Source organism: Rousettus aegyptiacus, unplaced genomic scaffold, assembly GCF_014176215.1.
Source record: "Rousettus aegyptiacus isolate mRouAeg1 unplaced genomic scaffold, mRouAeg1.p scaffold_m13_p_19, whole genome shotgun sequence".
Classification (NCBI taxonomy): Eukaryota; Metazoa; Chordata; class Mammalia; order Chiroptera; family Pteropodidae; genus Rousettus; species Rousettus aegyptiacus.
Window position 1 is genome coordinate 1,615,117 of NW_023416294.1, and position 23,753 is coordinate 1,638,869.

At 41.4% G+C, this 23,753-nt stretch overlaps 1 protein-coding gene and 1 long non-coding RNA gene across 2 annotated transcripts; one reads left to right on the top strand and one right to left on the bottom strand.

The window, feature by feature from the left end:
- Positions 1–3,252: 3,252 nt before the first annotated feature.
- LOC107506325 lies at positions 3,253–6,164 on the bottom strand. Its single transcript, XR_001595899.2, has 3 exons — positions 5,997–6,164; positions 5,028–5,079; positions 3,253–4,396 (listed from the first exon to the last, which is right to left on the bottom strand). It is a non-coding gene; the product is annotated as an uncharacterized LOC107506325 (long non-coding RNA).
- Positions 6,165–6,479: 315 nt separating this feature from the next.
- On the top strand, positions 6,480–8,623 carry LOC107506326 (thymosin beta-4). Its single transcript, XM_016137013.2, has 3 exons — positions 6,480–6,579; positions 7,646–7,759; positions 8,164–8,623. The coding sequence occupies exons 2-3, from the start codon at positions 7,660–7,662 to the stop codon at positions 8,196–8,198; spliced, it is 135 nt and encodes a 44-aa protein (XP_015992499.1). The 5' UTR covers positions 6,480–6,579; positions 7,646–7,659; the 3' UTR covers positions 8,199–8,623.
- The last annotated feature ends 15,130 nt before the right edge of the window (positions 8,624–23,753 follow it).

Sequence of the window (23,753 nt, forward strand, 5' to 3'; positions counted from 1 at the left end):
TACTTACTGGCATGCATTGTTCTAAGCATTTAGACTATCTAACAATATTGTGAGATAGGTACAGAATGTATCCCACTTTAAAGATAAATAAGTCAGGCCCAGTACAAGTAATTAAAATGGCCAGGGCCACACAATGTTTAATAACATTGCATAACTTTGCATTTCATTTCATCTGCCTCATACTTTCTTTTTTCATTCTCTAGGCACTGATAAGGTGACAAGTCAAGCCCTGTATGACTGACTCTATTTTTTTTTCTTTGCTTATTTGCTTTTTGTTTTTTTGTTTTTTGAATTCCAATTACTACACTCTATTCCATTTGGTGAGGTGCTTGCATCTTTCACAGGTTTATTACCTACCCACCTGCCCTGTACCTATCAGTTTGTGAATGTGGTGCAGACAAAACTTAGTGCAGATTAAAAAAAAAGGGGCGCCACATAGTAGACCTGACAAGCTCAGGGAAAAAGAGAGTCCTTTGGCAGAGTGTGGAAAGAATTCAACACTCACGACAAAGTTAGAAAAGAGTTTATTGACGAAGGGGTAAAACTCCACAGACAGAATGTGGTCTCATTTCAGATGCAGAGAGTGAGTGAGAGACAAAATAAAGGCACTGAGAGGCACCCTGAATGCTCAGGGAATTCAGTTTATATTGTTGTGGCGTGTTCAAATCTAAGACTCATGGAGCCAATTGAAATTAATTATGATACTTTATTAGCCGGCCGATGACTAATTCTCCCCATTAGAGAATCAGTCCCGAGCCTCCAGAGGAGGCAGCTTGTAGAGCCTAAAACTATGTCTTGGTGGGGTTTGATTATGCAAGTAAGCAGATTACAGGAGCAGATGTTGGTGGTTAGCATCTAACACAAAGAAGTGTGGTTTCCGGTCGACAGCTATGTTATCTGTACTCCAGGAGCAATATTGTTTTATATTTCTTCTTGGGAGCCTTGGAGTTCTTTTCTCCTAGGCAGCTGTCACCTGGAGATATCACTCTCTGCCCTGTCCTTGGGGCCGACTCACTGAGGAATTGATACCAATAATCATACGACTATATTTTCCAAAGTAGTAACAGCCGGAGTAAAGAGGGGAGATGTGAACAAGGAAGATGTTATCGAAATGCACTTTTAAACTGTTACAGTATGTCATTTTTTAGTTCCCATTTCCTTTGATAAGGACATACAGTGAAGAAGGGGCAGAGTATGTAGCCTGAAAAGCCTGCTGCCAGTTCCCAGCCCTTTAGTCCCTAGGACCCTCATGAAATATTATTTTGTGTAGGAAACACTTAAAGACTCTTCTTTTTCTATTTCCTCTTCACAGGTGTGGGGAGTGTCTTGTTAGCAGTCTGAGCAGAAATCTTCCTTTTTTCTGAAGGCGTCCTCCTGACCTGGCTGCAGGGCTGATCAGCACATTGCAGGTTCTGAATGTGGCTTGATCAACATTTTAATTCTCTTGCCTTCTCCCTACTTTGGCAATGGCTAACCGTTTCTAAGGCAACAAGCTACTGGTGGTGCCTTTGTAATTAGAAGATGTTGGAGAGGAAAGAAGTGCAGGGAAATGGATCACTGCACGTACAGAAATGGTGTTGAAACTCCAGGGAAACTGAATCCGTGTTGTCTGTGCCACTAAGCTAATAAATAGACTGACACAGGACTTAGGCTATTTAGAATAAGTGTTTATTGTCAAAGCACCAGTTATTGAGAAGGCAGCAGTTAACACTTTCAACAACTTCCTTCTTTTCTCAGTCCAGCTTAGAGTATTTAAGGGAAAATCAGGGGTATGTGGCAGTTCTGAGAGTCTGTCATGCTTCATGGAGCCATCCCTCTGAAAATGTCTTCTGGTGGTGTCAGCTACAATGACAAGGAAAGTGAGGAGGGCAAGTGACAATTCACAGGAGGGAGCAACTCTTTGTGTGGGTGTCCCTGCTGACAGTCTATTGCTAGAGCAGATGGGTCCTTTCTGAGCCGGGCATCCACAGTTCAGAAGGACCCAGGGCCAGGCGGCCAATGGGTCTTCTGACCTAGTGTTAGGACTTGTCGGAGAATGAGAGACAGAAAACCTGAGAAGAGGTGAATAATCACTCACCTGAAAATTAAATGAATGATTTGGATTGGCAGGTCAGCAATGAAAAGGTGAAGCTAAGTTCTGCATCCTCCCTGGCTGGGCTCCAGGAGTATTTGGGAGGTTAGCATTAAACCTCGTAGAGTCTGAGGAAAGGTAGGATCTGGAGGTTAGCCCAGCTCAGCTGCTGCAATCCACTGCCTTTGGGCTCAGAGGAGTGGCCACTGAACCTGCACCAAACCCTCCCATGTTTTGGCACCAGATGTTAGGTTCCGCAAAGGAGAAATGCACAGGGCCTAAGGGGTTAAGCAAGGTTTATTGTAGCAGACAGACAGCCTTGCTGAGCCAAAAATTTTGTCAGCCTGAAATGTGAAGGAACCTGAAACTTATATTGTTGCAGGAAGTAACATCCATGGAGGAATTTGAATGCTCAACTTTGTTAGAGGAAGGAGAATTTATTTCCCAGCAGAATGTGTAGGCTTAATAGCCCCAAAGCATGAGCTCCTCTTGGTTAGATTTCTGTTTATAATCCTCTTCAGTGTCCATGCAAGAAGCACATGATTCTTTTGACTGAGGTTCTACATGCACCTCCAGACTCAGGATGGGGACAAGGAATTTAAGGCGAGGGTTGTGAAGGGGAAGGAATTCCCAGACCACTGGTCCTATTTATTTATAGATTGTTTGTATTGGTGGTGTGGCAAGAGTTTCCAGAAGGCCATTGAGATATCTATAGGTTGTAGTTAATCTATAACCAGCTGAGCGGGTTATTTCTACAAGCCCTTCCCTTTACATTTTTCAGATGCCTCCTCTTCTCTCTTGATTTGAGGCTTGAGGTGGGCTTTTTTGTTGGGAATATTTTGGGTGGGTAAATTGGCTGGGAAAGACGGAGAGTCCAGTGAACAGGACCTTGCTAACCTAGATGCAAGGTCCAGTTCCCACATAAAGGTAAGGGAGAAATCTGGTTCCCACACTATAGGACTGGGGGAATGAGGAAGTGCACAGTAGGAGAGGGATTGGGCTCCTGGACCTAACACATTTCAGACCCAAAAAGACAATGATAGGTGTTTTAATCAAAGAGAGGTTTAATAAAATGTTGCCAAGCCCAGGAACGCAGGCGAGTTCATACTCAAAGGCCTGTCTCCCCAATGGATCCCCTGTCTAGATGATAGGTTATATAGGGGAAAACTCATTAGTAGCTAAGGGAGTTGGAGTCCTGGGCTCTACTGATTGGTCAGGGCTAATGTAGGAGGCAGCTGATCATTGCATCAGGTACTGATGTCACTCACAGCCTCCTTCTGTTTGGTTTTGAGGGAATGCTAGTAGGGTCATTCTGCCTTTATCAGTGTGGAGCTGAAAGATATTATCTCTAGTTTGACCAAAAATTTCTTTCTGTGGTCAACAGACTTAGGCTTTGGTCCCAAGATTGCTTGCTGTTGACCTAGGGGGCTTAGCGATGAAGGGAATGGCCCTACGTTATGCAGAAACATAAGAAAACAAACAAACAAAAAAGCAAGTGAGCACAAGTGATGTAGAACACGGCAAATTTCCTCACATCAGGGAGACACCAAGCTCTGCACCAAGATAAGAAGGAGGTCCTTTGGCAGAGAGTATAGAAAGAATTCTATACACACACCAATATTAGAGTCAAAACGGAAGTTTGTGGAAAAGTGATAACATTCCACAAACAGTTTGGTCTCCTCTCAGATGCAGAGAGTGTGTGAGAGACAGAATAAAGGCACTAAGAAGAACCCTGAGTGTTCAGGGAATTCAGTTTATATGTCATTCTTTAGTTCCCATGTCCTTTGATATAGACATACAGTGAGGAAGGGGAAGAGTATATAGCAAGAAAAGGTCAAGAATATGTAGAGTGAAAGGCTTGCTAACAGCTCCCAGCATTTAATTTGTAGGTTCTCCATGGTTTTAGCCATAGGGAATGACTCTTGGTTCCTGTTTCCCCTTCACAGGTGTGGAGAATGGGGGAATGTTAGCCATCCCAGAAGAAATCATCCTTTGTTCTGAAGGTGTCCCCGTGACCTGGCTGCAGGGCTGATCAGCATTATTGCACTTTGTGATTGTGAGTTGATTAACATTTTAATTCTTTTGCGTCCTCCCTACATTACAAGGACAATTTGAATCAAAGAGAAAAAAAACATTTTTAAAGAAGTGAAGATTTACATGGTTACATCATCTTTTCTGAGTTTCACCATTTATTCTGAGTTTCCACAATGATGTATATTCTCTTCAAGGTGAAATCTTGTGCCTGTACCAAAATGCCCCCATTCAGAGAGCAGAATGGCATCCATAAGTGAACTGGGGAACCAGATTATCACCTGTCCCTTCCACCTAGAAGAGAATCAGTGGATGAAGAAATGTGGAAAGTCAAAGTTTCTGCAGATCCCTTAACTCCTGTGGCTTTTAGAGGTCTAAATTGTTGCAGGAAGCAACAATGGAGGAATTGGGATGTTCAGACAACTTTATTAGAGGAAGGGTTGCAGAAAAATTGCAAACCTCAGTTAAGCAAGAAACCAATCAACACTCGGAGGCGTTGAAGAACTCAGGTTTATTACTCTGGCAGTCCCAGAAGAGCTACCGCTCTGAAAAACTGGGTCCCAAGCTTAGGTGGAATTTCACTTTTATATCCACACTGTTACAGTTGGTATAGGCTGATTTACAGACCCAAGGAGTTGCTGTAGGCTATGGGCAGTTACACAGCATGGGATTTTCAAACAGGCACTCAGGCAATAAATCTGTTCTAACAGGCACAGCAATCAAAGGGGAGGGTGAGTTTTCAGTTAATTTCGAGACCACACTGCCCTTTGGCCTATATGGTAAGCATGTCTATAGAAGCAGAACAAAGAGCTGATTGTAAGATTAGCCATTTAAGTGAAAAAATTCCTCTTAAGGAGGAGAGTTTATTAGGTTGGCAGAGCACATGATGCAAAAGGCATGAGCTCCTTCCATTTACATGTCTTACCTCTTATATAACCCCGGTAGTGTTCCATGCAAGGGATGCGTGATTCCTTTGTCTGAATTAGGATAGAAGGGGAAGTTTCAGGTAAGGGCGACAAAAAGGAAGGAATTTCCAGACCATCAGTCCTGTCTAGTTACAGATCATTTCTCATATAGGTGTGACAAGTTTCCAGAAGGCCATTCAGAGATCTATAGGGTCTGATTAATCTACAACCAACTAAATAGGTCATATCTACAGGCCCTTCCCTTTGCATTTTTTGGATGCCTTCTCTCTTGATATAACAGTTAATTTTGACTCTAATCCACACTGAGACAAATCCTCTGCAGTAAACAAAACTAGCAAGGGGTATCTGGAAACACCTCCTGAGAGGAAGAAGGAGTATTGTGCATACTCTTTTGGATCTCAAAACAATCGCCAGTAAACCTTTTTTGATGCCCTGCTCTTTCCCTCCTCTGTGCTTTTTGTAGGTTCAGGGACTAGTCTTCGGATTTGTGACTAGTTTCTGCAACAAAGGGGCCCTTGGTATTCAGGGTCAGGTGCCATTTTGAAAACTGCTCCAGCTACCTAAATCTTCCATATTTCCGCTGTAACACAGAGGCGCACTTTGTAAACGTCTTGTGCTGAAAAGGCTCCTTTCACAATATAGACTTCTATTTTAATATTTAACCTTCAGAATTCAGATATTAGGATTGCAGTCTTTGGCATTCAGCACGAGTCTTCTTAGCAATGACTTATATAGAGGAACATGAAAGTAAAGGAACTTCCTCATTGTCAGGCAGGAAGTCAATTGCAGAGCTTGAATCTGACTTATTTATCAATTGGGAAACATAGTCTATAAGCTCCAAACAAATATCCTCCACTCAGTAAATATTCCGGTTATTTGGTTCAGGTGCTTACAAAAATGTAGCGATGAAAAAAGATGCCTGTCACAGTGAAGAAAGATTTTTAAAAAATCAGTTAAGGGTGCCTTACCTCCCACCCAAGTCACGGAGAGCGTCTTGGAGGAGACAAAGAGGATTGGGTGGGGTGAACGCCCTCTACTGGCCTGAACGCTGAGTCACACGAATCTCACCCCTGCAGTGGGCGAGGCTCTCCTGCGGGGTACACCGCACCCTTGCTAGGTGATGGCTGCATTGAACAAAGCGAGATTCACAGTAAAGTGTCCCCTTAGGTACCCACTCAGGCGCTTAGTTATCCTGCTCCGCTCCCCAAGAGCTGGTTCGCGCGGCCGTTGCAAAGATCCATTAAGATAAAATAGAGAAAAGGAAAGCGCATTTGTGAAGGACGTGTAGGAGGGTGGGGTTTTGCCCGCTTTGTATTTCAACCGTCGTTGCAATTAGGGTGCATCGGTAGACGTGGGGGCGGGGGAGGGGCAGATGCCAGTCAGGCCGTGGGACACGGTGCGGGAGACGCGAAGGAGTTAAGCAGGCCGGCGGGTGACATCACCTCATTTACATAGGAGAGCTCTATATAGCGGCACGCGCCGCGCCCCACCCGGCACTCCGCGACCGACAGCCACCGAGCCCTCGGATTCTCTCCTCGCTGCCTCGCGCCGGTGAGCCCCGGGGCCCCTGCCTCCTGCCCTCGGGAGGGTCCCCTTCCCACGCGGTGCCCGCATCCCAGAAGCCGAGCCCGCGCGGCCCTCCGGGGAGAGGCTCCCTTGGCGGGGAGCCGGGGGATGCCGAACCCTTCAGATGCGGGGAAACGGGGTCGGGAGCTCTAGGGGATTTAAAAAAAAAAAAACAAAAAACCCCAAACTGGCATTTTGCTATGCAGCTTCGAGGGAGCATTTTCCCCTTAGCCGCGGAAGGCATTTTACGTTACCTCTTAGGCAGTGATGAATCCGGTCCTTTGTTCCAGCTCACACCCACCCAAGCCCGGAGCTGCAGCAATTAGCATTTTTCCTCTAGCATCTGACAGCTTGGTGGGTTGTATCGGTCCAGGTCTAAGGTGTCTGGGCTGTGAAATGCGTTTTTTTTTTTTTAAGTCCTTCCTGCAGGGGAAGGTGTGCGGAGGCTGCCCCCCTCGCTGCAGAGGAGGCCGATCCGTGGGCGCGGGGGCAGCTTTGTGCGCGGCTGGCTGCATTGTTGCACCGCGGCCGCGGAGCGGGGTGGGGCGGCGGTCGCAGGCGCCGGCTGCAGCGCCGCCTTTGTGACGCGGCGAGAGCTGCGCGGGCTGCACGTTTGCAGGGGGAGAGGTACCTAGAGAAGATCGAAACGCTGCAGCCTTGGCTCCATTTTAAGAATCTGGGCTCGGTTTTTGTTCTCCCCCTTAAACTTGGAATGGCTCCAGTGTTCTCTGCTCCTTCTGGCGAGATGTTAATGCTGAAATGCCACTACAGTCGGCAACCCCGCAGCGGTCAATGTCATTCTCAAAGACTCGACCTCCTGATGGGATCGGTCTTCCCAGTCGCCCCCCCTCTCCGCGCATCTCGCAATATTAAAGGGGGGGGTCCTTTTTTCTGTAGAAAGATCTTTATCCCCGAATGAAAGCGGAAGGAGGTGGAGGTGGGGTTTCAGACAGGGTATGGGAGGGCAAAAGCGCATTTCGAAGCGGAGAGAAGAGAACGAGAGCGAACACAGGCTTCGCGCTCACCCTCGCTCCTGGCTTTGTATATGCAGCTTCCTCCGCAACCATGTCTGACAAACCCGATATGGCTGAGATTGAGAAATTCGATAAGTCGAAATTGAAGAAGACAGAAACGCAAGAGAAAAACCCACTGCCATCAAAAGAAAGTAAGGCACCCCTCCCTCCTTGAGAAAAGCCTCGGCGGGAGTGGCGGGTGGGTAGGGGAAGGATGGGAGGGGCCGGGAGAAGAAGGGGGGGGAGGTGGGGGGGGAGGGAGCCGACAGTTTTTATGATGAATGTGGCCTGGAAAGGTTAATTAAAAATTGTTTTGCAGCTACACTGCTTTAATAATTTAATGATGGCATGCTTAATGTACCATATTAATAGCCATATGCTTTTATTGTTACAATATTTAATTTAGTATAAATCAAGATGAACGCTGACAGATACTTGTAGAATTTTTATGATTCGGAAAGACCTCTTAATGAAAGAACTACAATCTTACACTACCTTCTACTGGATCTATCGAACTAGTCCCCACCATCTTTTTCTTTTCTCTTTCGGGTCACAGCGATTGAACAGGAGAAGCAAGCAGGCGAATCGTAATGAGGCACGCACCGCCAATATGCACTGTACATTCCACAAGCATTGCCTTCTTATTTTACTACTTTTATCTGTTTAACTTTCTAAGATGCAAACAGTTTGGATCAAGTTTAAATAATTGTGCTGCCCCCTTTTCATATCCAAGAACTAATGACAACAAGGCAACACCTGTCTCTCCCACCTGCCTGTGGCTGGCAGGGAAAGGAAAAGAACTTGATGTTGGTGAAGGCAGAAAATATGGATGGGACGACAGTGAAATCTGGAGTGAAAACCAAGCTGGTCCAAAGTGTCCTGCAGGCTGTAAAATGCAGTTTAATCAGAGTGCCATATATATATATATTTTTGTTGTCGTTGTGCCAGTGGTTATCCACATGGTTTTAATTATTGGAATGCATAAATCTTAAATGAAAATAAACTTTTTAAACCTACCTGTATGACTTGTTCTGGAACAGTGGCTATTTCCAGGGAAAAAATCTACAAACATGATGGGCAAATTCAATTACAACATAAAATGAATTTCACCCAACTTGTGAAATCATTTGTCTAGACTAGCTCAACTGGGATAATTTTCTTCAATTGATAATTCCTATGAGCTGTATTAAGGACTTATTCAAGAATAAGCTAAATGAATTTATTTCCTAAAACAAAGATAGGAATATTGATAGCATAGTATCTTTGGTATCCAAATGAACTTACTTACTTAACCAGTTATTAAAATAACACAAATGAATTTAGCCTTCTAAGCAAAGGGGGAAAATTTTTAATTTTAATAGACATTTTGAAAGGCTAATTTTCAATGAGAATAAAGTGTTTAAAATTGCTTTATATAAAATAAGGATTGACTATTAATGAACAGTGTTAGCATAATAGGATTATATTAATTTAGCATGCGTGTTGTCAATGACATTTCTGGTGAATTTAATAACGTGAATGAATCGGCTTGTATCCAGGTTTTTATTGTCCTTGATAATTCTCAATTTGAAATGCTGCCAATGATAGGTAAAAATAATGCCTTTGGTTTTGATTATTTAACGTGTAGGAAGAGAAAGAAATAAGGATTTGTTTTGTTGTTGTTGTTGTTTTGTTTTTATAAATAATAGTCTTAACATGATCCTTAATGGATCCAATGGATTTCGAAAAAGGTGCAGATATGAACCAAAACAATTTAACACTGTTATTAGTTTGTCCAGTATCTCATTTAAACCTTGCAATGCAAATGTCTACGAGGTTAAACTTTTTCCCTAAGATTGGCTTCTGGAAATGCCCTTTGAGAAGTCTGCTAGGAAATAAATGATGGTGGGGGAGAAGTTGAAAATTGTTGGGTATCAAACTGGTTGATTTCATTTCCTTTTCTCAGCAGTTATTTTGAGAAATGCACAGGAAACCGTTTACCTGTGGTTTAGTACTCAACCAGACCATCAGCTAGAAAACTCTACCTGCAATTGCAAGAGGCTGCAAAACCTGAAGTGCTACAGCCTGGTAGAGAAAAGGGGAGCAGTGATCTGGGAGCTTTCCCAAGATGTATCAGGGCCCCGGAGCCCTGCATTTTCTTTTCCTGCCTGCAAGGAAAGGCGTGAGCAAAATGAAAATGCCCAAGGCACAAAGATAAACCAATCAATCACACAGGAGGTTTAGATTTTGCTGTGCACATTATCAAATACGAAGCAATAAAACAGAATTTTAAGAAATTGACACAACCCCAGTACTAAGCGGCATAATTTATGCGATCAAGTAATGGCAGAGAAATCCTGTTTCCTCTTGTGGGGGCAAATAAAACTCTGGTAATAATTTATGCTGCTTAATACTCTTTGCCTGAATCAGATTTACTTTGTATACTTAACTGCTGCTCATGGGGAGAGGGTAGCAGAGGGTGGCAGGGGCGGGGGCATGCGGAAGGTAGAAGAAACTACATTTTAGAATTTGCTGTGGGGAGAAAATTTGTTTTTCTGTCCTCAGGAAGAGGGAGAGAGTTTTCCCAGAAGGGCTGTGGGTATTTATGAATCGGTCTGCAAAATGTATATCGGAGAGGACCATTCCCCGCCCCCACCCCCCACCCCCGGACACAAAGGGGACTTCGTGTCACCCTTGAAAGAGGGGATCAGTCCAATTGAAGAAGCCCTGGTCCCCACATCATTGGCCCCTTGTCTCCCCTCAGGAGAAAACAGGCCAAGGGAACTTACGGTAGGTAGCACCCTAGCATCGGAAGGCGACACAGTTCTGTCTGTGACATTTGCACTTTTTGAATTGATCAGACTGGATAAAGCAAAATGAAGGCAACACCAAAGGCTCTGAGGACAGACTCATTCATTTCTTAATCTCACAGATTCCTCAACCATCACAACCACATTTTCAGTCTTTGAAAGGATGGGATTTTAAAGCTACTTTAGTCTAACAGGAGGACAACACAGTTCTTGGGCTGTGTGTCTAAGGATTTAGTGAGTGTGGGTAGTGAGTTAGGGGAGTTGTTGCAACGCCATTCAAATTCATAACAAATATTCATTCTCTCCCTTGTCCAGAGCCTCCTCAATCCCTGACAGTCATTGGATTCTCCTCACACCTGGAAGTTAGATATTGTCTCATTTAACTGCATGAGGAAGATCTGTTTATTCCCCCCCAGAGAAGCTTCTAACACACCAAGACACAAAAATAAAATAATTTTCTATTTTTTCTAAATGTACGGGGCCAACGTCATACTTCAGAAAGAGCAGCACATGTTGGAAACAACAAGAGTCCCCCAAAAGAAAACATGTTTTTTTGTTGTTTGTTTTGTTTCCCATTTGGCTTTATTCCTGTGTTTGTTTCTACTTAGGTAGACGTACGTCTCTTGGTCTTCGTAGAGGGCCTTATGTAGTAGATGTCCAGTGGGGCCCAGTGGTGCAGTCTCCCTGGTCACCCGAGCTGGGTGCCCCAGGTGTGTCTCTAAAGTGGGTTGTGTGTGCCCACCTGTTGCTGTTGGCCCATCAGTGGGAGGGATCGACTCTCAGGCTGCATGGTTGTGAGGACTGGCTGTGACCGCAGTGGAAGAGCTGTTGTGCAGGGGCTGACCTTGTGGATCAGGATCCACTTTATCAGGGCTCTGGGGCCCGCTGAGTCTGCCTTTTGGGTGTGTCATTTGTGCAGGTGGTTGCATGGTGCTCTGGTGCGATCTAAAGCTGGCCACAGGGTGTGTTGGTTCTGGGACCTCTTGGAGGGGCTCCACTTCAAACCAAGTCCAACTGCTGCCTAGACTCCACCTGGGACCACTTGGCATGAACAACAAAGTGATCCGCTTGTGCTGGACTTGGAGATGCCTAGGAGAGGCTAAGCCACGAACCAAGGCTGGTAGCTGCTCGTGCCAGGCTTGGGGCTATTTAGCAAGAGATACAAGGCACGCTGAGGCCAGATGTTGCTTGTTTGGGTTCGTGAACCTTTGAGAAATTTTAAGAAAGCCCACAGCATGAGCCAAGACAGGCCCTCTGTATGGAAAAGCCACTGGAGGCAGCCTGGGTGGGCCCACAAGTTGGGTTTAGCTAGGTTGATGGAGACTCAGCTACAGCGCCCGCCTGGGTGTCCAGGCTCGGTGGTGGGAGGGCTCAACGAAGGAACAATGGCTTCTGCCAGCACTTCTTTTTGGGAGAAAGCTTCCCCTCCAGCCTTCGCCCCGAATACAGACAATTCAGTTTCTCCCTGTGTGTCTCGGTCATCTTTCAAGCTGCTGCCCCATTGCTGAAGCTCAGAGCCAGTGAGTCTGTCAATGAGTAAATCCCTCTGAGGGGCCTTTAATAGAAACACTGGGGATTCCCGCTTGCGCTTCTCTGCCCCTCTACCAGTCTTGAGTTGGCCTCTTCTCTATGTCCTTAGTTGTAGGACTTCTGTTCAGCTAGACTTCAGGTGATTCTCAATGATGGTTGTTCTGTAGTTTAGTTGTGATTTTGATGTGATCATGGGAAGAGATGAGCACAGCATATACCTACTCTGCTATCTTGACCTGAATCCAAAGAACAGTATCAACGGAGTAAAAATGCAACCTATGAATTGTGAGAAAATATGTATCTCATGAGGATAGGATCCAAAAGATATGAAAAACTTCTATAACTTGTTAAAATAAAAACAAAAGAGATCATCCTTGAAGATTTGTTGAGCAGACAAATCCAGTTGGCTCATATAAGCAACGCTTAATTGAAAGCTTATTTTGCAAGACTGACTTGACCTGGGTCATTTCTTGCTCGTGCTTTGGAAATTATAATACGAACTTAAACTGTCTCCCAAAATTGATGTGAGGTAACTACTAACCAAATCCCTATCTCTTAAAGAAAATTCTATGCTGTTCTGGGTAGCTTGATTAAATCTCTTGCTGAACCACTGCTCTGTGAATTATCCATTTGCCCAGCATCTATCTCCATGTGGTTTACACTACCTGCCCATTAATCATTTAGGAGCTATCTCAGTTATCAGATTGGCAATTGTCTTAGCAGAGTGCTTGTGTTCAAGTAACACTTATTTTACTTGACAATGGCCCTGTAGTTCAAGAGTAGTGATGCTGGTAATTCAGATGTGTGAAAGAGAAGATATAAAGTGCTTCCTTTAAGTGGAAAGGTGCGTATGGTGCAATAAGATATTTTAAGAGAGAGGGAGACCACATTTACATAACTTTAATTACAGAATACCATTATAATTGTTCTTTTTTATTAGTAGTTATTGTTGTCAACCTGTTACTGTGCCTAATTTAAAAATTAGACTTTATATAGGTACATATAGATAGGGAAAAATTAATATATATGGGGTTTGATGCCCTCCACAGTTTCAGGCATCTACCGAGGGTCTCAAAATATGTCCCCTGTGGATAAGAGGGTGACTATTATGTTTATTAACTTCTGGCAAACTCCAGAAGAAAAAAAAATTGATTGAAAAATGGTCAAAGGACTTGAGTGGACATTGTTCCAAAGATCTTCAAATGTCCAATAATCACATGAAAAGATGTTCAATATCATTAGTTACTAAGGAAATGCATATCAAAACTACAATGAGACATTGCTTGACACTTATCAGGATGGCTATTATAAGAAAAAATAAATACACAGAATAAAATAGAACAGAAAAATAACAAGCATTAGTGAATATGTAAACTTGGACACAAACAGACATTTTTCTATCTTCCCATGTTCATAGCAGCATTAGTCACCAGAGTGAAAAGATGGAAACAACCCCTAAGGGTCCATCTACAAATGAATGAATAAACAAAATGTAGTCTATCCATACAATGGAATATTATTCAGTCTTAAAAATGAAGGAATTCTGATACTGCAACTATGGCTACAACATAGATGAACCTGGAAGTCATTATGCAGAGTGAAATGAGCCAGTCACAAAAGGACAGTTATCGTATGATTCCACATATGAGAGATACTAAGTCAAATTCACAGAAACGGACAGTTGAACAGTGATTGCCAAAGCCTAGAAAAAAGGGAGAATGGGGAGTTATTGTATCACTAGAAAGTTTCAGTTTGGAAGGAGAAAAAGACCTGTAGATGGATGGTGGTATGGTTGCACAGCAATGTGAATTTACTTAATGTCACTGAACCGTACACTTGAAATGGTTTAAGAAAAAAGTAAATATCATGTTTTATATACCCTATCAAAATAAAAGTAATATAAGATGTTATGAGAAAATATAATAAGGGGGTCTAATTCAGATAGAAAGTGGGTCAGGGAAGACTTCTTTTCTCTAAGGACATAGTACTTCAGTTAAAACCTGATGGTAAAGTATGAGTTTGATAAATTAAGTGTGTGTAAAATCTTCTTTAGATAGAGAACACAGCACAGCCCCGAGCACAAAAGAAAGGTGGCATGTCAGCACTGAAACCAGACCACTGCTTCCTGACAGCAATGAGCAAGGAATAAAGCAGAAGATGAAAGCTCACAAGTAAATTAGAAAAAATAAAATAAGAATTTGTAGTTTCCCATTTACAGTGGGAAGATGGGAAACCATTGTAGGTCTTAGGTGGGAAAATAACTTGAGGAGATATCTGTGTTCTGCAATGGCTGGGTGGGGGATGAGAGGATTGGGGATGGCTGAAAGGGCACGGGGTTTCTTCCCGAATAATAGAAATGTTCTAACATTGATGTGATGATAGAGGCACAACTCTCAAGATACTAGGAGTCATGTTTCTATTTAAATGGGTGAATTGTATGGTATGTAAACTATACCTCATCAAATCTGTTTGTAAAAAGAAAAATTAGGAAAACACACAAAATGAAACAAACCACTAAAAAGAAATAAAAGCAGAAATTGTCAGACTCCCTACATGGTACCCTTAACTATTGCTTAAAAACTTCCATTGTGTGTGTGTGTGTGTGTGTATGTGTGTGTGTGTGTGTGTGTGTGTACACGTGTCTCTATGTCTGTTTGTATGTGAGAGTGTATCTACTGGTCTGTGTCAGAGTCAAACATGTCAATACTTCCATTCTCTAACCTACTCATTTCCTTCCTTTCCCTCCCCAGCTTGGATCCCTAATAAGCCATCCAGATTAATTTTACACCGTCTTCTCTCCGTGCACTGCTGGGTCAGTCCTCAAACACTAATTCTGAATCAACACCATGAGCCTATGTTTTTCAAAATTATTTAATTAATTTTAAGTTATAGTTGACATTCGATATTATTTTATATTGGTTTCAGGTGCAGAGCATAGTAGTTAGACATTTATATAATTTATGAATTGATTCCCCACCATTAGTCTAGTACCCACCTGGCATCGTACATGGTTATTACATTATTATTGATTATTTTCCCTATGCTGTACTTCACATTCAGTTGACTGTTTTGTATTTACCAGTTTGTATTGCTTAATACCCAGCCCATCTGGCAAACATCAGTTTTTTCTTTTGGTCAATGGGTCTGTTTCTGTTTTGTTAGTTAGTTAGTTAGTTAGTTAGTTAGTTAGTTAGTTAGTTAGTTTAATATGTTCTTTAGATTCCACATGTGAGATCATATGGTATTTATCTTTCTCTGTCTGACTTATTTCACTTAGTCTGATATATTTCTAGGTCGATCCATATCGTTTCAAATGGTAAGATTGTATTCCCTTTTTTTATGGCTGAGTAATATTTCATATTATTTTTCTTCATCCAATCTTCCGATAATGGGCACTTAGATTGCTTCCATATATTGGCTATCATAAATGGTTCTAGAGTAAACATAGAGGTGCACATATCTTCTTAAATTACTGTTTTTGGTTTCTTTTGATAAACACCCAGAAGTGGAATTGCTGGGTTATAAAGAAGTTTTATTTTTAATTTTTTGAGGCACTTCCATACTGTTTTCCATAGAGACTTCACCTATTTGCAATCCCACCAATAGTTCACGAGGGTTTCCTTTTCTCCACATCCTCCATGACACATTTTGTCTGTTGATTTAGTGGTGATGGCCATTCTGACAGATTTAATATGATTTCTCATTGTGTTTTTAATTTGCCTTTCTCTGATGATTAGTGACATTGAGCATCTTTCATATGTCTATTGGCCATCTACGTGTCCTCGTTGGAGAAATGTCTATTCATGTCCTCTGCCTATTTTTTTAATTGGATTATTAGTTTTGTTTTGTTGTTGTTGTTGTTGTTGTTTTGGTGTTAAATTGCATGAGTTCTTCATAAATTTTAGATATTAACCGCTTATCCAATGTATTATTCTGAATATCTTCTCCCATTCAGTAGGTTGTCTCATTTCGTTGATGGCTTCCTTTGCTGTACAAAACTTTGTAGTTTCATGTAGTCCCCTTTGTTTATTTTTTCTTTTGTTTCCCTTGCCTGAAAGAGATATCAGAAAAAATACTGCTAAGAGCAGTGTCAAGAGTTTTACGGTTTCCATTCTTACATTCAAGTCTTTAATCCATTTTGAGTTTATTTTTGTATCTGGTGTAAAAGGGTGGTTTAGTTTTTCTTTCTTCCTTTCTTTTTCTTTCTTTCTTTCTTTCTTTCTTTCTTTCTTTCTTTCTTTCTTTCTTTCTTTCTTTCTTTCCTTTCTTTCTTCCTTCCTTCCTTCCTTCCTTCCTTCCTTCCTTCCTTCCTTCCTTCCTTCCTTCCTTTCTTCCTTCCTTCCTTTCCTTCCTCCCTCCTTCCTTCCCTCCCTTCTTTCTCCCTCTCTCCGTCTCTCTCTCTCTGTCTCTCACTCTCTGTCTCTCTCTGTTTCTCTCTCTGTCTCTCTGTCTCTGTCTCTGTCTCTGTCTGTCTGTCTGTCTGTCTGTCTCCTTCTCTCTCTCTCCCTCTTTCTTTCTTTTTCTTTTATTGCATGTGCCTGTCCAGTTTTTTCAACATCATTTATTGAATATTCTTGCCTTTTTTGCCAAACATTCATGACCGTTTAGGCGTGGGTTTATTTCTGGGCTCTTTATTCTGTCCCATTGATCCATATGTGTCTGTTTCCATGCCAGTGCCATGCTGATTTGATTACTATAGCTTTATAGTATAGTTTGATACCAGGGACTGTGATACCTCCAACTTTGTTGTTTCTCAAGATTGCTGTGGCTATTCGGGTTTTTTTGTGGTTCCATGTAAAGTTTAGGATTATTTCTTCTAGTCCTGTGAAAAATGCCATTGAAGTTTTGATAGGAATCACATTGAGTCTATAGATTGCTTTGGGTGTTATGTACATTTTAATGATGTTAATCATTCTTATTTCTGAGCACAGTGACTGCTTTCTTTTATTTGTATCTTCTTCAACATCTTTCTTCAATGTCTTATAATATTTTGAATGCAATTCTTTTACCTCTTAGGTTAAATTTATTCCGAGGTGGTTTTTTTTTTTCTTTAACGCAGTTTGTAAATGGATTGATTTATTTTAAATTTCTCTTTCAGATAATATGTTATTTGTGTATAAAAATGTAAATGATTTTTTAATATTAATTATGCATCCTACTCCTTTACTGAATTCCTTTATCAGTTCAAATAGTGTAGAGTTTCATGTCTTCTGCAAATAGCGACAGTTTTACTTCTTTCTTCACAATTTGGATGCTTTTTCTTTCTTTTTTTTTTTTTTTTTTTTGTCTGATTGCTGCAGCTAGCTCTTCCAATACCATGTTGAATAAAGGTAGTAAGAGTGGACATCCTTTCCTTATTCTGATCATAAGAAAAACATTTTTAGCTTTTCCTTGTTGAGTGTGAGATAGCTGTGGGTTCGTCATCTATGGCCTTTATTATGTTGAGGTCGTGTCCCCTCTATTCCCACTTTGCTGAGAGTTTTTATAAATAAACCCTGGATTTTGTCAGATGATTTTTTCTACATCTATCGATATGACCACATAATTTTTATTTTTCATTTTGTTTATGTGGTGAATCACATTAATTGATTCGCAGATGTTGAACCAAACTTCCATCTCAGGAATAAATCCCACTTAATCCCAGCGTATGATCTTTTGGGTAAATTTCTGAATTCAGTTTGTTAATATTTTGTTGAGGATTCTTGCATCTATGTTCATCAGGGATATCAACTTATAATTTTTTCCTTTTTTGTAATGTCTTTGTTTGGTTTTGGAATCAGGGTAATGGTGGCCTTGTAAAATGAGCTTGGAGCCATTTTTCTCTCTGAGGTTTTTTTGGAATAGTTTGAGAAGCATAGGTGTTAATTCTTCTCTGAATGTCCTGTAAAATTTGCCTCTGAAGCCATCTTGATCGGAACTTTTGTTTTCAGGGAACTTTTTGAAGACCGATTCACTTTTGTTTTTAGTAATTGGTTTGTTCAGATTTCTCGTTTCTTCTTCGTTCAATCTTGGTAGATTGTATGTTTTCAGGAACTTATTCATTTCTTCTCATTGTCTAATTTGTTGGCATATAATTGTTCAGATATTTTCTTGTAGTTCTTTGTATTTCTATGGTGTCAGTTGCCACTTCTCTTTTATTTCTGATTTTATTTATTTGGGCTTTCTCTCTCTCTGTCTTTTTCTCTTGATGAGTCCTGTTAAATGTTTATCAAATTTGCACTTTATCTTTTCAAAGAACCAGCTCTCGGTTTCATTGATCTCTATATTTTCTTTAGACTCTGATTTGTTTAATTTTGCTCTTATCTCTACGATATTTTTCTTCTTCTCACTTTGAGGTTTGCTTGCTGTTCTTTTAGGTATAAAGTTAGATTGCTCGTTTGAAATTTTTCATGTTTCTCGAGGTAGGCCAGTATGGCTATAAATTTCCCTCTTTGAACTGCTTTTGCATAGATCTGGGTTGTTGTGTTTTCATTTGTTTCAAGATGTCTTTTGTTTTCCTCCTCGAATCTCATTGTTAACCCATTCACTGTTTAGTAGAATGTTATTTAGCCTCCATGTGTGTTTTTCGGGGTTGGGGTGTGTGTGTGTGTGTGTGTGAGAGAGAGAGAGAGAGAGAGAGAGAGAGAGAGAGAGAGATTGATTTCTTGTTTTATATCGTTGTGGTCGGAGAAGGTGCCTGATATGATTTCCATCTTTTTAAACTTATTGGGGCTTGTTTTGTGGAGTAACATGTGGTCTATCCTGGAAAATGTTCCATATGCACTTGAGAAGAATGTATCTTCTAGTGCTGTGGGTGATATGTTCTAAAAATATAAATTAAAAACATCTGGTCTAATTTTTAAAATACTTTTTTTCTTGTCACTTTTCTGACTGGTTGTTATGTACATCTTATTAGAGACCACTCTTTCCTTGTTGCTCTTCTCCATAGAAGATCTATTCCTTGATGTCAATGGGGCACTAAATTCCCCTAATGTAAGTGTGTTAACCTCGTTCTCCCTCTCACTTTCTCTCTCTCTCTCTCTCTCTCTCTCTCTCTCTCTCTCTCTCTCTCTCTCTCTCTGTCAGTTAATACTTGCTTTATGTATTTAGTGCTTCTTGGTTGAGTGCCTAAATGTTTAGAAGGATTACATCCTCTCATTGGATTGATCTCTTTATCATGATAAAATGTTCTTATTTGTCTCTTATTAGAGCCTTTTAAAGTCTATTTTATCTGATATAAGTATTGCTACCTTCGCTTTTCAAAATTTTTCATTCATATGAAATATCTTTTTCTACCCTTTTATCAGTCTGTGCATGTCTCTGAATCTGAAGTGGTTCTCTTGTACACACCATGTGTATGAGTCTTGTTGTCTAATCAATTCAGCAACATTGTGTGTTTTTGATTGGAGCATTGGTGATTCAGGAACACTGGAAGTGATTATTGATAGGGAAAGGGGGGGAAAAAAGGGGAGGCTGAAGAGGGAGGTGTGAGGAATTCAGGGAGTGGTGGCCCCTTGCAGGCCATACACTCCTGCGAGAGGCGCGGGGGGGGGGGGGGGGCGGGCGGGAGGGCGGGAGGGAGGGGAGGGAGGGCGGGCGGGGGGCGGCCAGGCCGGTCGGCAGGCCGGCCGGCCGGCCGGACGGCCGGAGGAGGCCCGGCACGGTCTCCTTCCGTCCTTGCCTCCGTCGCCCTCCTTCCTGCCATTCCTTCTCCCTCCCTCCCTTTCCCCGTTCGTCCCTCCATGCACGCCTCTTTTTCCTTCCTTCCGTGCTGGATGCTGTCCTTCCCTTGCCTTCCCTCCCTCCCTACCTCCCTCCCTCCCTCCCGTCACTCCTTCCCGCACTCCTGCCGTCGATCCTTCCTTCCTTCCTTCCGTCCTTCTTTCCTTCCTGCCTTCCTGTCTGAGATACTCTTCATCTATCTTTCAATTCTAAATAATAAGTTTACTGGGTAGAGTAATCTTGGCTGTAGGTCCTGGTTTTTGTCACTTTGACTATTTCCCATCAATCCTTTTGGCCTGCAAAGTTTTCATTGAGAAATCAGCCGAGAGTCTTCTGGGCACTCTCTTGCAGCCAGTATAATGTGCGTTGGAATGAGCCTCTTTGTATTCACCTTGTTTGGGATTCTCTGTCCTTTCTGGCCTTGTATGTCCCTTTCCTTCACCAGGCTAGGGAAGTTTTTAGTCATATTTCTTCAAATAGGTTCTCAATCCCTTGCTGTCTCTCTTCTCCTTCCAGTACCACTGTTGCGAGAATGTTGGTAGGCTTGATGTTGTCCCGAGGCACCTTAAACAACCCTCATTTTAAAATATTTTTTTTTCTTGTCGCTTTTCTGATTGGATGTTATGTACTATCTTGTCTTCCAAATCGCTAATTTGATACTGTTTCATCTAATTTGTTGTTGATTTCTTTGAATGTATTCTTCATCTTAGTCATTATAGTCTTCTTATCTGTTTTCAAAATTGTTTATATGATTTTCTTTAAGCTTATCATCTCTTTGTTGAAGTCCTCACTATGTTCTTTGAGTGTTTTTATAACCAGTGTTTTGAACTCCGCATCTGATAGGTTGCTTGCTTCCATTTTGGTTAGTTATCTTCTGAAGCTTTCTTCTTCCTCTTCCTCTTCCTCTTCCTCTTCCTCTTCCTCTTCCCACGTCTTGCATGTCTAGTCTCTTCTGCCTCCCTAATCCTCACCGTCCCTCCTCCTCCTCCTCCTCCTCCTCCTCCTCCTCTTACATTTGGGATGTGTTTCCCGGTTTCCTCATTTTGGCTACCTCTCTGCATTTGTTTTTTACACATCAGGTAGATCTGCCACGTCTTTCCACAAGAGCCTATGTTTTGGGTTCCTTCGTCCAGGCTCTCAAGGGCTGAGAGGTAAAAATGGTACTTTTTCACGACATCAGCATTAATCCTGTCACTTGTTTCTCGTCAGCTGCCTATTAGCTGTGCAACCTTTCATATGTTTCATATAGTCTCTGAGCTTTGCTCTTCTCATTTGCAAAGTGAATGTGAGGTGGTGGGGAGTCCTAACAGATGGGCTTGCTGTGAACATTGAAGGAAATATGTACATATATTCATATCTTATAGGTGCTCAATAGGAGGTCACTTTTATTATATCTATAGCCACTTAGTTCTCAAATAAATACACACTGCTATTTCTCCCCTCCCTTGACCTCTTTGAAAGCTTAACAATGCCAAGCCCATTTTATTTCTGACTTTCTTTCTTCTCTCACCACATTTTTAGTCTCTAATTTCTCTGACTATTCTTGTTCCACCAACTCCTCTGGCCAGCTTTTCTCTCTTACCCTCATATGTGTTGTTGACCTTCGGATTTCAAACTTCAACCATTCCTCCAACTTGCTGGTTTCCTAACTCTACCTCCAGCCCAGACCTCTACGAAGAATCTACACTCTTTATTCTGCATTATGTTGGAAATCTCACTTGATCTACTACAGGAACTTGGACCTCATCACGCATACATGAGTCCATTATCTTTCCCCCCCCTTTATGCTCCATTTCTCATCCCAATTAGTAGAACTATCGTTCATGGGATCACCCAAACTAGAGACAGCAACCGCATCCTCGATGCTTTCCTGCCTCAGGCCAGTCATCTTCATTGGACTTGTCACACTCTTAGTGGCACCGTCTTGGTGTACATTCTTTGTTTATCCTTCCTGGGCCTTTGCAATAGCACTGCAGCCCCAGGGCTTCAGACTTCCCCTCCTCCAACACACTCTTCTTAACTAAATAAGATAGACTGATTCTACAACAGATTAAATGCTCTCATGTTACTCATTTAAATTCTTCAATGTTTCCCCTCACCCATAAGATGAAGTATGGATTGTTTATAACTACATCATCCTTCACAGTCAGCCTCTGATAGTTTCCAAACCCTCTTCCCATTACTCCTCTACTCTCTCACTCGCATTCTCAACACCCTGATTGTAATCCCATTGAAGCTCATGTTTCAGCTTTCTAAATTACTTTTTCTACTTGGATGTGCCATTTCTTTGCACCTCTATGCCTCTGTGCACACTGCTCTCCATTCTATTCCGTTCATGTTGTTATTTCCCTGCAGATTTTGTGTATCATTAGCATCTCCTACTATGCTCTGAGTGCGTAAGTCATGAAGACTAGCCCACATTCTGGAGTTTTTTCATACTTTCCAGAGACTCGGCATTTCCTAGGTGCTCATTCAAAGTGAATTAAGTCAGGGACTCATCAACTAACAAAGAAAATATTTCTACACTTTGTAGACTACTGAGCTTAATCCATCTCTTCATCTGTCACTTGTAACAACAGAACACTTTCTTAATGAAATTTAAAGGGGGTGTTCAGTCCACTCTCTTATGCAGCCTGGAGATAATAATAGCAATAATAATGATAAAATCTTAACATGTGACTGGAACCTTTGATTAACCTCTCTCACAAAGCTGTTCACAAATTCTGAAGGTGGGTATTGAGGGGTTCCCTGGCAAAGCAGATTCGGGGATTTTTAAAAAATTCTGAGGTACAATCGTCCCTGCTCTATAGTGATGAGGTAAGCAAAATACACAACGAGGCTGATTTCTTAACGATGTGAGTAAGGACCCTTTCTAGGTGAGAGCTTTGTTCTTCCTATTCATTAAGCCACCTTCACTGAGAAACAGGAGGTTCTTGACTCAGTCTTTCATTGGCCTCCTTTGGTATTTTACTTCACCTAACATACTAAAGGTCAGTTATTTAATTTCCAAGCTTGTCTCTGTAATTCAGGAATCCCAGATAACTATTCGCCCCTAATATAACATGCAACCATCTGTTCTAGGGCCCAGTGTCTCAACATACCCTCAGAACATAGTGCTACTTTCTTTCTCTCCAGAAGCCTTCACGTGACTATTTCATTAATTTTTTACTTTGAGATAATTTCAAGTTTATACAATAGGTCCAAGAATAGTACAACTGTTTCCTTAAATCCTTCACACGGATTCACTGATTGTTAAGATCTTTCCACATTTGTTTTATCGTTTCCTCTCTCTTTCCTCTTTTTTCCTGACCATTCTTTGAACTCTTCTATGGTACCTCAGCTTGTATTTCCTAATAATGAGAACATTCTCTTACATAACCAAAGTGAAACAATTAAGTTTAGAAAATTTGAAATCCACACACTACTCTTATTTGATATCAAGTTCATATTTGAATTTTACCAGCTGTTCCATTAATTATCTTTTACAGAGGGTTTCTTTTTCCTCACTGGGGGTCCACTTCAGGGTCATACATTGCATTTATTTGTCAAGTCTCTTTAATCTGGAACAACCCATCTTTATTGTTCTTGCCTTTCAGATATTCACATGATAGGAAACTAAAAAGCAGTTGGTTTATCAAGTTTCTCTCAATGTGGGTGTACCTGATGTTTTTACATAAACTAGAATTAGATACATTTTTGGTAAAAAAATAAACATAAAGGATGCTGTGCCCTGCTCGGTGCCTCACATAGAAGCGCATGCTTATCCTTTTATCTCATTCATTGATGATGACTTTGCTAATGTGGTTGCCACCAGGTTTCTGCACCGAAGAACATCTTTTTTCCACTTTTAAGTAACTTATGAGGAGATAATTTGAGATTCAAGTCTCCTATTCCTCATCAAACTTTTATCACACAGTTTCGGCATTTATTGACGATTCTTTTATTATCCATTCAATTATTTTATGGTGTCAGCAAAAAGGTGAAATTTTTACTCTATTATTGTTTCTAATGTGATGCCACTTTGCTGTTCCACCTTATACATAAACTAATAAAGGTACAATTACAAAGTTTATAGGTAGCAATATTAAAATAGAAGTGGCTTATGTATGTAGGCTTGTGGGCTTGA

Bases quoted from the DNA above. Each gene is read 5' to 3' on its own strand.
- LOC107506326 (XM_016137013.2), top strand. From the start codon at position 7,660: ATGTCTGACAAACCCGATATGGCTGAGATTGAGAAATTCGATAAGTCG. The intron at 7,760-8,163 runs GTAAGGCACCCC...TTCGGGTCACAG, and splicing joins CCCACTGCCATCAAAAGAAA to CGATTGAACAGGAGAAGCAA.